We start from the raw sequence: 14100 nt of genomic DNA on the forward strand, positions 1-14100 counted from the left end.
TTAAAATTTAATTTTTCCCCCCGTCGACATCTGGATCTGTTTCCCTTTTGACTCTCATAATTATTCCCTTTGATTCGATTCTCTATTCGATTTACTGGGAAAAGTTAACGTACGTGCGCGGTAAAAGCAAACCAAATTGGGATTGGTCGGGCGTTTCGATACCTTCGCGATGCGTTTGCTGGCTCGCAGACCCGGGATGTAGATACGAAGTTAACAGGAATAATCATGGTATCGGGGAGCGAGCAAAGCAACGAGTCCCTTCAAAGCCATGGAAAATATCGTACGCCTTTGAGCGGAGACGGTAGCATGGAACGGCAGGGACCAGAAAGGCGAAATACCAGGCAGAGCGTCAAAAGTATACAGCGAACGAACGCCTTGCCGTTTCCAGTCGCACGGAATGGAGACCACTCCGTCGAATCCCACCTTTATAATATTCTTTCGTACCGTTTACTCCCGCGTATGCCCAATAGAATGCACTGCAAGCACGAGAATAAATAAAAAAAAGTGTCAAAGACTCCTCTAAGTACATAGCGGACCTAAAAACTGTTTGCTGGATTACCTTTTCCCTCCTCAGGCCCGACTATATATCTCTTAAAATAACTAGGCGAGACTTGTTGACCGTTTGAAGAAGGAAATTGAATAAGTAAATTAAATTTCTCGTCCTTGCTTTCGGTAAAATAGTTATTTTGCGTTTCGGAAGACAATGGGATCCGGATAACACGTTGCGTTTCAGGGAGTTCCTTGATTTTTCAATTTACTGTTTCATTTTTATATTCTAAGATTTATTTGAACACATTAAGAGTAAATAAACCACTCGTTTATTTTTTAAATAATACGGGCCAATGAGTAATGTTGAATTTCTGCAGTTGACGTTTTTTGTTTTTTCAGTGGAAACCTACTATGTATTCCCAACTTGTGAATTGTGACAGTTTTAAATATGGGAATTTTACCAGTTATTCCCCACTCATACGTATTCATACACTATAAACATTCAGAAATTTATTTATCATGAATTTTTGTCTCCCATTTATTTTTACCTTTATTTGTTACACTGTGTTAACTTTTATTTACGTTGTTTTTAAAAATATTAACTTAATACCTCTTAATATTGAGTGGAGTTAATTATAAACAATATAATACAATAATAATGTCAATAACACATGGTGTTTTCCCCAGGCGGTCACCCAATCCAGTGACACAATTGTTGACAAGCATTATTCTTAATTTATTCGACTAGACTTATATCAATTTCAAGAATAGCAATTCGATTCATAAGAAACAACCTTTATTTGAATTTATAGTGTATTACTATTATAGTATTCCAGGGGTGGTAGAACACCCTTTATAATTTCTAAATTTATAATTTTTATGTGCTTTGATCTCTACAAAACCCACTGGATGACAGAAACTGTGATTTTCTTGAGGTTTTTAAAATACAAAGATTTCTTGTCGAAAAAAGTGGAGATGAGATTATGAATTTGATAAAAGAGTGTGGATCGACAATTTCTTATATAAAAAGAAGATAACTCGTTTCTTACAGAAAATTCTGACATTACTGTTTGTCCAATATTTCATCGCATTAGTAAGAATTCTTAAATACATTTCTGCGTTTCTGTCTCGAATTACTAGTTAGAGACTTTGGTAAAGTTTGTCGAGCACATCCTGCCTTAGACGCAATTAATCGTTTGAACAAAGTTGAGAAAAAGGTCAAGATCTTTTTCGTGCTAAGATTAATAGTAGCCATTTCCTGGCAAAGATTTTGAAGAAAAAAGAAAATGTTCGAGTTTAATATAGGACCAATAAAAGAAATGTTGAATTCAATTATCATAGATAACATCAATCATCTATTACGAAATACAGGAGATTAAATTTACTATTAAATATCTACTTACTATTTAAATTTCTAATAAATTCTTTATTTTCTTATGAAACTATAGCTAAAAAACCATGACCTTTGTGCTTTATTCAAAACATTCTTTCATTTAAAATCATCAAAGCATTCTCTATCAAAATAGTACTAGTGTTTTAAAGTATAAAATGAATTTGCAATAACTAAATATGTTAAAAAAACTTATCCAATTCAACACTGTAAATAAAGATAACAGTACATTTAATGGTAGTAGTGAATTTGTAAGAAAATAGTTTCTTTCTATAATTTTACTATTTAAATTTCGTTTCGTTATATCTTGCGTTGCCTAAAAGTAGTTTTATTGCATAAAAATTGCTTTATGAAAACAGTCGTGTCGCTTTAGTTTTTCAACCAGTGAAGATTCCTAGCGAGCAATGCAAGCTTGATGAACATTCTGCCATTCCATGAAGAAAGAATTCCGCGCGAAAAAGGCTTTTAGTACCTTCGCTAACTAAGGTTGTCGAAGAAGGCGAGCGGTTTTAAAGACAGGTTATAAAAAGTCAGGGGTTCGTTACGCCTGTCATAGGTAAATCGTTGAATAGCGTCGTCCAAACGAAGAACACCTGTAAAAATGAGTTTAATCAGGACACAGTAACGTGATTGTTCCAGGGAACTCTGTAAAGAAACTCGGTTAACGTTCGCGAACCGATGCAAGGAATATCTCAAAGCGTAATTAATAAATTTCTGCCAAGAGTTTCCCCGCGAAGAAATTTTAATAAAGCGTTCCCCGCCCGAACGAAGGTTCAAAATGAAAGAAAAATCCGTGGAATTTTTTACCAGGTGAATTCTATTCCGGTTTGTCCTTTGTTCCCCTGTAAACAAAACGCTGCTTTCGCATTCTTATTTTGCTATGTTCCTTTTGAAATAGCATCGGAATTTTTTATTGATTCGTAAATCAAATTAGACTGACGGGTGGTCGAATAATAAAATTTTAATAATCTTCCACCAACAAACCTGTTGAACTTTTTCAACTCGCTTCTTAGTCGTTGGTATTGTTGATACCATGAGTGATGAAAGTTAGATATGAAACAACATGAAAAGAAGATAAATTTCTATATTGGCTGATGGTGTTAACTTCATACTCAGTTCGCGGAGTCGTTTATTTAGCAAATCCATTAATTTTGGGTTGCAATAACAACTTATTCAACAAACAATAAAAGCAGTAACAATAATGAACATTTAACAATAACAGAGAAATGCTACGATTGCGGTTCGATCACTTGTAAGGTGATATAATTAACAATGTTCAAATTCTTCAACTGAAGATGCAACGAATTCTGTCCTGTCCCCACGTCCTAACCCAAAAGGAAAGGCAGAGCAAGGCCCAATTCGAATTTTGGACAGTTTTTGAATTGTACAACGCCTACAACCTGGTTTGTTTCATCCTGTAAATCAAGGTCTACAAGACGTTGCACAATCCCTGAGTTAATTTATGATCCTTTATTCTTATGGTCCTGGTAGTCAACAGGTGAGGGTTTTGGGTTACGTCGATTGCTGTCGAGGGTGGTCTAACCGACGGCCGTTTCCAGAGAAAACTGAAACAGGCATCCAGTCAGATCTAGTCTTTTAGAAATTACATTCAATCCGTGAAAAATTGCGACATCCTCAAAAACGGCACTGTTCAATATCGACTGCGGCGGAAACCCTTCACGTGGCGGCAACAGATGGTTTTTTGGAAAATAAAACTGAGTATATGCAATGGAAACAAATGTTTATTAATTCTGTCATAGAAAACTACGGTAAATTCTTAAAAATACAGTCGAGTAAATTCTTTATAATTTTTATTAAAAATTACTATTAACTTGACCAACTCAATTATTTTTGTCACTAATAGAGGAAACAAAATTTTTTTTACTTGGTGATCTTGAGAATTTACTTGAAAAGGAAACGTAAAAAAGTCCATGTGTCAATTTAGCCTCCGACTGTAATTTATTTCTTCTCGTTGGCACGCTCGAGGCAATTTGTGACCCAGCGTTTCGTTTTCCAAACCTTTGCGGAGTCTGAAAAATCATTTCGTAGCATGCGTATCGATGTATATTCTTAACTTTTCCTTCGTACTTATCCATCCCCATCGTTTCAACCGGAACCGCCTAACAAATTAGACTCCGTAGGAGAGCAATAAATACTCTTGCACGTCACGTACTCGCTCCCGCGAAAGATTTGCTTTTCGTGTTCGCGAAAGCTTCGTACCGCTGTTAACACAAGACACCACCCACCAACCACTTGCTTCCGTCTATCCTGGAGCCATTTGCTTGATTTTTATTGTAACCAGATTTTTCCTCGCAACTTCTCGCGTGTCTGCTTCCCTTTTCCACATTCGTCTTCCTCGAACCCACTTACCGAACTTTATTACTTTCTCGTTGTTTGACTCCTGCATCAGTCAATCGAATTACTAGCCCTGTTCGGACCTTAAGACACCGGATTACTCTGCGATTCTTTCTATTTACTTTGTTCTTCCTTCCGTTGTTTGTTTTAACTTCGCTTTTCCTACAGCCGTTTTAGGTTCTTACGTTTACCTTGCGTGCCTCGAGATCGTTTCTCCCTAGACGCTCCTGTTTTATTTATTATTCTATTATACAATTCACACTGGTCCTCTTCGCTCCATCGAGCCTTTATTTTCATCGTTTCATCGTCATCTAACGGGCAATGTTAACAATTCACTGATCCATCAAACATAATCCATAGTATTATTACTATCATACTCCCTTCGTTACGTAAATTAGAACAACGGGAATAATAGAATAACTGCATGAAGGTGTTTTGAAGCTCAAACTCAATTAAACCTAACCTCGATCTTACGAGGTCGAGATGCACTTATACATTGCATTTTCTACGGGATTTCCCCTGAGGATTTTGAAGAGGCTCCAGAGACGGCTTATCTCCTTTGCACTAAGGCAACTCATTAGTCCTTCCCCAGATAGCCAAAGCTGTCTAAAAAGGCTGTCTGAAGCCACTATCTCTTGAGGATCATTATCTCATATTATGACAAGTTTGTGTTAAACAATATAGTCCACGCTATTATAGCATTCAATGTTTATTACAATTATTTATTATTTATTTATATTTCCCTAGTAGAGCTCATTGGACATATTGACTTGTGACAATGTGTACTCATTTGTGTATTGTATAAATGGAACACACATATGGTCATAATTTCTTTCTTAAGTTTCGGGAGTCGAATTCGAGACTTCAAAAATCGAAGACAAGTGACGAAGCCACGGAGGGCTAACCTATTATACAGGGTGTTCGACCACCCCTGGGAAAAATTTTGATGGAAGATTTTAGAAGCCAAAATAAGACGAAAATCAAGAATACCAATTTGTTGATGGAGGCTTCGTTAAGAAGCTATTAACGTTTAAAGCTCTGCTCGTACTGAATTTTTTTCTCGAAAATGCGCAGGATTTCAGAGGTATGTCTATTCATCAAAAATGATTGTAATTGACTCCCATAAATGAAAATAATTTTTTCAGAACGATTTGAAACACGTGAAATTTCAAGGGAATCATTCAGTCATGATCAGACATTGTATTTTCGGTAACGAATTTTTTTTCGAAACTGGGTAGGATTTCGAAGGTATGTGTGTTCACCAGAAATGATTGAAATTAACCCCTGCAACCAAAAATAATTTTTTCCAGAACGATTTGAAACTTTATAATTTCGTCGAAAAATTTAGGCACCTACCCTCCCTGTCGATTTTTCTTAAAAATTCGTTTTTGAGTTTTAATAATTTTGTTTGACGTCCTATAGAAAAGTTGTCTAATACTTTTTTGTAGGTACCCATGAGCTCTACTTCAGAAAAAAATTTCATTGAAATATATACACCATTGTAGGAGTTATGGCCGTTTAAAAATTGGACCATTTTTATGGGGTTTTTCACATTTTGCGGGGTCAAGGACCAACTTTTCGAATATTTTTGCGATTTGTACATATTCTCCATTAAAATACACGTAGTTTGCTTTTTTAAACATTAAAATCGTCCAATCCGTTCAGAAGTTATGACGTTTTAAAAATTCGCATGAAAATTCGGGCATCATTTCTGGCCATAAATTACATTTTCGATTACGAATTTTTTTCTCAAAACTGCGTAGGATTTCGGGAGCATATGTATTGACAAAAAATGATTGTAATTGACCCCTGCAATCGAAAATAATTTTTTTAGAACGATTTGAAAAATTTTTTTTCGCCGAAAAATTTCAGCATCTACACGAATTTTTTTCTCGAAAGTGGGTAGGATTTTGGACGTGTGTATTCACCAAAAATGATTGTAAATGGTCTCTGCAACCAGAAGTAGTTTCTTCAGAATGATTTGTAATTTTTTAATTTAATTTTTTAATAACTTTTTAACAACGTCTCAGTCAAGAAATTGATATTCTTGATTGTCGTCTCATTTTGGCCTCTAGAATCTCCCATTAAAATTTTTCCTAAGGATGGCCGAACATCCTGTATAAATCTATTATTCATTATAATAGTAATTAAAAGATTCATTTAAATCTGCGAGGGTTGATCAAAACGTAATATCAAAAGTGTTATATCAAATTTTTTTAGATTAAATGCTAAAAAATTATTAAGGAACCTCACTTTTTCATTATTTTTTGTATATTTTAATACCTAGAATTCGAACTTAAAGATCGAATCAACCATTTTAAAACATGACGACTAATCGTTACTCTCATGTTATTTATATTTAACATTTTGGGTCAACCTTGGAATAACCATAAATTAAAACCTACGAATATGAGACATGATTATGAATGCAAGTATTGAATGGTCGACCTACGAACAATACAAGATTAAAAAAGAAATTTCAACGTACAATAATAGTAATTTTAAACATCCTGAGTCAGTATTTTTCCAACGAAAATCGTTTGATTAGATCGCTCACGAACTTCATTAACTTTCTAAACCGTTTTTCACCGACCCATGATTGCACAATTCCAAATTATTTCGACAAGAAATACCATCTCCTTTCGCTTCTAGTATACTACAATCTTCCATCCACTCTCTAGTTCGTGCACCTCTCTCATTTCTTCCTGCGCTTCAATTTTCTAAGTTGCAAAAACTGAAGTGGAGTTTCCGTTTGAAGACGCGAGAATAGGTAAAAAATTCTTCGTTCAAAGGGGGTTTTGTCTGAAATTTCTTCATTGTTTTCCCTTCGTTGAACTCGTAGTTTCTAATTTAAAAGGATAACAACAGAGCTGGTTCGAAAAACTCAAATTTTTGCCATTTATATAAAAATATATTTGAAACGAATGCAGACTCAGCAATATCAATGTAGACTCATCATCTATCTTTCATTAACGCTGTGGATGTTACTAAACAAACTCAATGTTTTTGGAACTTACAACATCTACTAGACTGTCTAAAATAAATAATTTTTATGTCGTAGGTAGTCTAATAAATTTTGTAATTCCATATATTATTATTCCAAATATTAATTTATAATTTCATTTCTCAAGTTACTTGTCTATTTTATCAACGTATTAAACGTTAATTTCGTAGAGAGTAAAATAAAGAATGTTTTTCCAAGAAGCATTTTTTAACAGTTATCCAACTTTTAACTGCTCAATAGTTTTTAGTAAAATAATAAAACAGCTTTCGTCTAACGTTAAAGGTTCCATTCTTTGCGTAAAATTCCTCTGTTTTTAACGTAAAATAATAATAGATGAAGAAAAAAGAAAAACTCGCGATCTGACGATAAACAGCGTATGACGTTGGGGAATTTATTGACCACTATAACTAATGGTTCTGGAAAATCTGGTTGGCGTTCACTTTGGTAAAGTTTTAAAGAGTAATAGATGGTAAAGTAATAGATCAAAAATGTGATTTATAAATATAAGTATATGACAAGGGAATGGAATAATATTATTCTAAAACCAATGTGCACTGAGAAGAAAAACAGAACAAATTATTCAATTGGAATTATTAATGAAACGAAATAATTGCAACCTGTAGGTGATGGACATAATTTAGTTAGCAAGTGGACGTCGACGAGAATCACAGAAAATTGGGCACAGAACGTTCACGAAATTAATTATATACTCTGTACATGTATGTTAAATATTCGTATATATTTTACAAATACCTTCCAATTCGTGGAAACAAAATACAATAATTGCTATTGATAAGCAGTATATTTAAGGATGGATTATCATTATATAATTGGTGGAGAAAGTACAAAAATGGTAAATGGATCAGCTTGTGTTTAGAAAAAAAATATGACAATACTTAGTTAGGGGAAGAAATGATTAAACCTTCAAAAATGCAAATATATCTATCCCTTTTAATAAATCCATTTCATCAATGTGCTTTCTTCTTTTGTGTGGTACAATTATTTTTGTATCCTTTACAGTAGGTTAAATAAGGGTAGTTAGTTCTTTGGTAATTTAAATAAAATATTAAATGGGCCAGCTTGTATCTAGAAAAAAAACTCTTAGAATATTTTGTTAGGGGAAGAAATGATCAAATCACAATTATTTGTATACTTCTTACAGTAGGTTAAATAAGTGTAGTTCTATTGAAATAAAATGTTAAGTGGGCCAGCTAGTATGCAAGAAAAAAATAATACAATATTTGGTTAGGGGAAAAAGTGATTAAACATCGCAAAATGCGGAGATATTCTGGTGGCTATCCCCCTTAATAAATCCATCTTATCAACGAGTTTTCTTCGTTTCATTCATCGTATTCTCGTTCTCCCCTCTTCAATTTCAAATTAGCTGGTTGCATTTCTCATTTCCTACGGATTCCACGCAAACGAACTCGTATCCATGCAGGGGTCCAATAAGATCCGCTGGGCGGCTTCTCTCGCCCTCTTCTTTACTCTGCTTTCGTCTGATGGTCCTCTCGAGCTCGACGGTTTTCGTGGAGCTTTTCGAGTCTCCCATCTGTCCTCGTTCCAGACAAGTCTGGACGAGCCCGAGGTAGACACCCTCGCGTGTTTGCACTCAAATTAGAATCTCGAGGGCGTTCCTCCTCCACGCATTGTGACGCTATGTAAACAAAGATGACGGCCGAGTGACGCGCCGACGAAAGGGAGAGTCGTTGCCTGTCGTTCAACCCCTCGTGAGCTCTTCTGGAATCACGACTCTGTCTTAGTCGCGCCGATAGTGCTATGTTATTAACAAAAAACGAAAAGAAAAAAGAAAACAATAAAAGAGGGAAGAAGAAAGCGACTCGCTTCTCCGAGCTTTGCACACGCGCGGGACGCTATTCATTTCGCGTCGCTTCAGAAGGATACAATAGCACACAAAACGTCGCGGAATTGTGCAGTGGAAGAAGAACGTTTTGCTATTGAATCGTACGTGATTATTATAAGTTTGAAGCTTCGGAGTAATTATTTTATTTCAATGCGAAAATTCTGATCGAATGCTTTGTCAGAATTATTGATTTTGAACGATAGTCGCAATTTTTGTGAATATAAATAATAGCAACAGAATTTCTCGCAAATAATTGTGATGTAACGATTATTGTAAAATTCTCGTTTGTTGTAATTTTTATATAATTATTATGATCTCTTTAATGGCAATTTACAAATCCTTGACTTTGGTTAAGATTATTAGAAGTAGTAACATTGTAAATACTTTTAAAAAATCATTTGCAATATTTTTCCAGACAGATTTTGTTTGAAACAATGATCATATTGTTTTCTATTTTAGTTTGATGCAGTGAACATATTTTATTAAGATTGCAGGATAAATTCAATTTTTTTTACATCATTTCATTATAAATTTTTAATGATATTGGTACAAAAATATAATGAATATTTATATTTAGAAATAATTGTTAAAGTTCTCACTTGTATAGTTTATTTTCGTTTCGAGATTGAGTTATCAATAGCTATTTAATGGAAAATCTGCTGGTTTCATCTGTATAACGTAACGCACAAATGCGTTAAAAGCTTCATACGGAATTGAATACCAGAATTTTTATAATTTTCAGTGCATGTGTTCATATTTCAGTACGAAACGTTTTTAACGATTTTCAGAAAGCAGATTACGAAGGAAATATTTCCAATATTTCAAATTTGAAAACTAAAAATATGTTTCGATAAATTATTAGCTTGCTAGCTAATTTCATTTGTAAAATGGATAAACTCAGAATCGCGAACGATATGCAAGCAAATACTCTACTTGCAGCAACATTTATCCTTTAACTGCCACGTTTCAGTGTTCCGTTGTTCTACTCTTTTCGCAATAAGTGGTTCGTGTCTCGAGAGAAAAAGACGGTTTTTGCATTTTTAATGCAGAGCCAATATCGATTAACCTGAAATATATTAGCAATGAAAAGCGTCCTCTCAAACGATTCGCTTTCATCAGCATTGAAAGAGCCTGACTAAGGACGGAAATTAAATTTTATTTTCTGTCCCTCGATCGCGGAACTTCCGTCAAATGCAAATGGTCTCTAAAAAATCCCTGCCATGTATCTTTTCTGACGAAATTTTGTATTTACAATGAAATTTTACTGGCGAATGATTGTTCAAAAAATAATTTATTAGGAAAGATCAAAGTCTTTTACGATCTATATATGTTTTTTGAAATTTAAAGGATTTTAGAAACTATTGCATAAAAAAATATGAAATTTTTGTCAAACACTTTTTCAAACACCTTGAAAACCAATAGAAATTTTTAAGATTGGGACCATAATTCATTAACAATTGATTATATTTTTTTCGTATTATTTGAATCTATATTTATCTTTTTTTAGAAGGTTCGAGGTACAATATGCATGTCATTAACGTTACTATTGATCTTGGAGGGTAGGAAATCTATACAGTCAGGTATCGTATTTAACGTCCAATTACTCAGAATGCCGCAGGATTGTTGAATTTAATTATCAAGCTTCTGTTTCCTCTTCAGGGATGCTATAAATTATTGAAATAAAAACTGATACTGTCCTTTTAGTTATTCAGGGTAATACCAACGTGCCATTCAACAATTTTGTGATTTAATCCCATTGAATATCGTAAAAGAGCTTAAAATCTGTACGAGTTCATAAGTAACTCATTGTCAAACTGTTCTCACTGATTAGAATATTCAATTTGATACAAATGGTTGCATACGTGTATGATTATTTTGAATTGAGCTTCAAGAGGCGCTCTTTCTATTTATAAGCGTAACTGTTCTTTCGTCAGTGGCTCGGTAAAGGCGATTCCTTAGCGAATTAAAATAATTCTAGGATATGTTCTGCGTTTGGCATGGTCGAGATAACTTTTTAAAGAATTTCCACGGCATAAATATTGCCCTGATATTATGCAACATGGTTCTTGGAAGCTTTCCAAGCGCAATAAACGTTACAATAATTTATTTGTAATCCTCCGTACTTTTTCTCGCTTTAAAGAATTTACTTCGCGAAGTTTTCCAAATGCTACGAACATTTTGCCTGTGTACTTTGAATTTCGATAATAAAAGTATGTACATTGTAGCATATACTTCGCTTCATTGCAATTTTATGTTTCTTTTCCGTTGTTATTACTGTTGTAAAATTTTTCTGGTTTCAATTTAGAACGTATCCAATTTTCTAGTTTATGTTAGCTACGGTTCTAACAAAAAAGAAAGCAACTTTAGTTTGATTTAAATCATTTTGACGTTTTCAACAAAATGTTGAATATTTGTTTGTGAACTGTTATTTTTTGTTATTAATCACCCAATTTCACTAAAATTTTTTCAGAATAAATTTTACGTGCGTATACATTTATAGCGAAAGATTTATTTGAAATCATTTGAAAATTTTCAGATTCATTTTAAAACTAGATTTAGTCAGTTCAAAACATTCATTTATAAATTCTAATTTATGGATGTCTTCACGAATAAAAAATAAATGGAAGTTATTTAAAAATTTCCCAACACTGACTATTAGATTTAGAGGCATAAGTGATAATACATTTTCATAAAGATTGTATAATTATATCATTTTTACATTTGTTCCAAATGCAATTTTCTTTGTTATTTAGTTTGTGCGTCATTCGACGTTGTTTAATCTTGATTTATGACATTTTTTTCTATCTCTGACCGTATTAGTAACATAGATTTTTACCAGTGGCGTGGAACCCGTGCGTTGTCCCACTTGTTCCTCGAGATATTCAGGGATTATAGCAAAAGATGACGATTCCATCGATATTAGTGGTACCGGGAAACGGTCCATTGGTGAACGATTTAAGCGCGAGCGAGTTGATGAGATACTTCACCCGACGTTGCATGACGTCTGCTCCCCGAGGGATATTTAATCTTTCGTTTAATTTCGATAAAAGCCGCGCCACTGTGAACCCTCGGTCGGGCGACCAATGATATCAAAGCACGCGATGTTTGTTTGCTAATGCGCGCCGAGCATTAATGAATCTCGGCCGAACGAGACGAGGCGACCGGGCTATTTCCTCTCTCTACGTTTTTTTTTTTTCCTGAAATTAGAAGCGTTGCACTTTGTAACCTATATCCGTCGAAATATAGACCACGACGTCGACTTACTTCCCGTGGCGGTGCGGCGCGCCAATCGCGCGCGAAATCGACGACAATGCCTCTTGTGGGTCAATCTTTGTTGGGCACGGGCTCTCTTCGGTTTTATCTGGCGGTGTATCAATTTTCTTTTTGTATCGCGGAGGATCCTCCTCGGTGAAAACAAGTAATTGAAACGGGAAAAACTATTTTGACAAGTATGCTCGATTATTTGGCGCACGACACTCGTAATACCACGACTGGGAGTAGATGAGTTTGGCGCAGATAATTTGTCGAATGGATCCTGTAACTCTATTGTCCCTTGTGTGTTACTAAAGAGCCGTTTAATGTGTTACAGTGTCTCAATTTACCTAGAACCTCCAAGTGTCTGTCTGTGTCAGAGTGTTTCAACGTGGCAAGAGTACAATTATGTTTGTTGGATTGTGTAACTCTGCTGTCCCTTGTGTGTTACTAAAGAGTCCTTTAATGTGTCTCAATTTACCTAGAGTTTCCAAGTGTCTGTCTGTGTCAGAGTGTTTCAATGTGGCAAGAGTTTGTTTATGTATGTGTGTGTTTGTCGAACGTAACATTGCGACAAGAATAACTGGCGCACAAATAAAAAGGTTGAAACTTCATTTTCGAGAAAATTCATTGGGTAAGTGTATGATTGAGTTTGATTTGGTTAACGTACTTGGCTATTAACCATAGTTTTTATTTGTGTTGGCGTTCTTAAACATTTGCTGTGGTATGGTATTACCTATTTGTGGCTATTAATCATCGATTCTATTTTTGTAAGCGTTCTTAAACGTTTGTTGTGGTATGGTGTTATATGATGTTTGACTGGGTTTGAAAGTAGTTGAGCGCAGTCGCCTGGCGTATCAACACTATCGAATCAAGTCTATATCATGGCCAATATTGCTACGTGCAGTTTTTTAATAGCAGAAGAATAGCTTTTTCGAATTGTGCAATAATAATCATTTGCTAAATAGCGTCTATTTCAATCTTCTCGTCAGAATCGACAGGATCACGCGTTTCGCCGAGATAGAATTCAAACCTAGATCTTTCATTTGCTAGATGTCTGTTCCAACCAATCCATCTATCCAGGCCAACGATATTTTTCTCTTTCCTAGGCTTAATATTCGAAGTGGCTACAGCCCGACCAGCTCGATGAATGTGGTTATCCTGGGTCAGGCAGAGGGCTGGAAATTAGTAACAAGAAAAGACTATGGCCTCCTTGCTCTCCAGAAAATATGATAATCCGATTATTTCGTATACCCCAATATCATCTTTATATAAGTCTTGCGTTTTAAGCTGCTGTGCACGGTCTGACCAAAACCGCAAAATTTTTTGTGGAACCAAAACTTTGTTTTTAAACAATTCTAAACTATATAACTTAAAATTTGTCTTAGTATTTTGATTCCTATTCAAATTTATTTCCTTTAACATTACAATTTGAGATTTAATTGTTTTGGTTCCATAGAAACAAAATTTTACATAAATAGCCCTCAAGACCATATAGCAATTTATTCGTAATATTCGTAATATTCGAGCATTTCGATTTGTATTTCTTCTATTACAATTTGTATAAGTGGTTTATTCCCTTAAATCGTATAAAGTGCCACTGCAAAAGTTTATTAAAACAGCATTACGGATTGCAAAATCAATTAGAGAAAGAAATTGTGATTTATCAGGCCAATTTTTCGAAGCTCGCGTCTCGCCTGGTTCGTTTTTCTCGTTATTTCCCACATGGACCGACCGACAGATTCG

General features: G+C 34.6%; 2 protein-coding genes across 2 annotated transcripts in view; one reads left to right on the top strand and one right to left on the bottom strand.

The window, feature by feature from the left end:
• Positions 1–14100, top strand: part of LOC143351796 (alkaline phosphatase) — a 391261-nt gene that overhangs the window by 154942 nt on the left and 222219 nt on the right. The gene's annotated exons all lie outside the window — the stretch shown is intronic.
• The window catches only part of LOC143351847 (caspase-1-like), a 223517-nt gene continuing 211758 nt past the window's right edge, over positions 2342–14100 (bottom strand). The window contains exon 6 of the mRNA XM_076783895.1: positions 2342–2472. Within this exon, the coding sequence (XP_076640010.1) occupies positions 2357–2472 (116 nt within the window). The 3' untranslated portion in view covers positions 2342–2356. The remainder of the gene's footprint in view (positions 2473–14100) is intronic.

This window comes from Colletes latitarsis, chromosome 1, assembly GCF_051014445.1.
Source record: "Colletes latitarsis isolate SP2378_abdomen chromosome 1, iyColLati1, whole genome shotgun sequence".
Taxonomy (NCBI): Eukaryota; Metazoa; Arthropoda; class Insecta; order Hymenoptera; family Colletidae; genus Colletes; species Colletes latitarsis.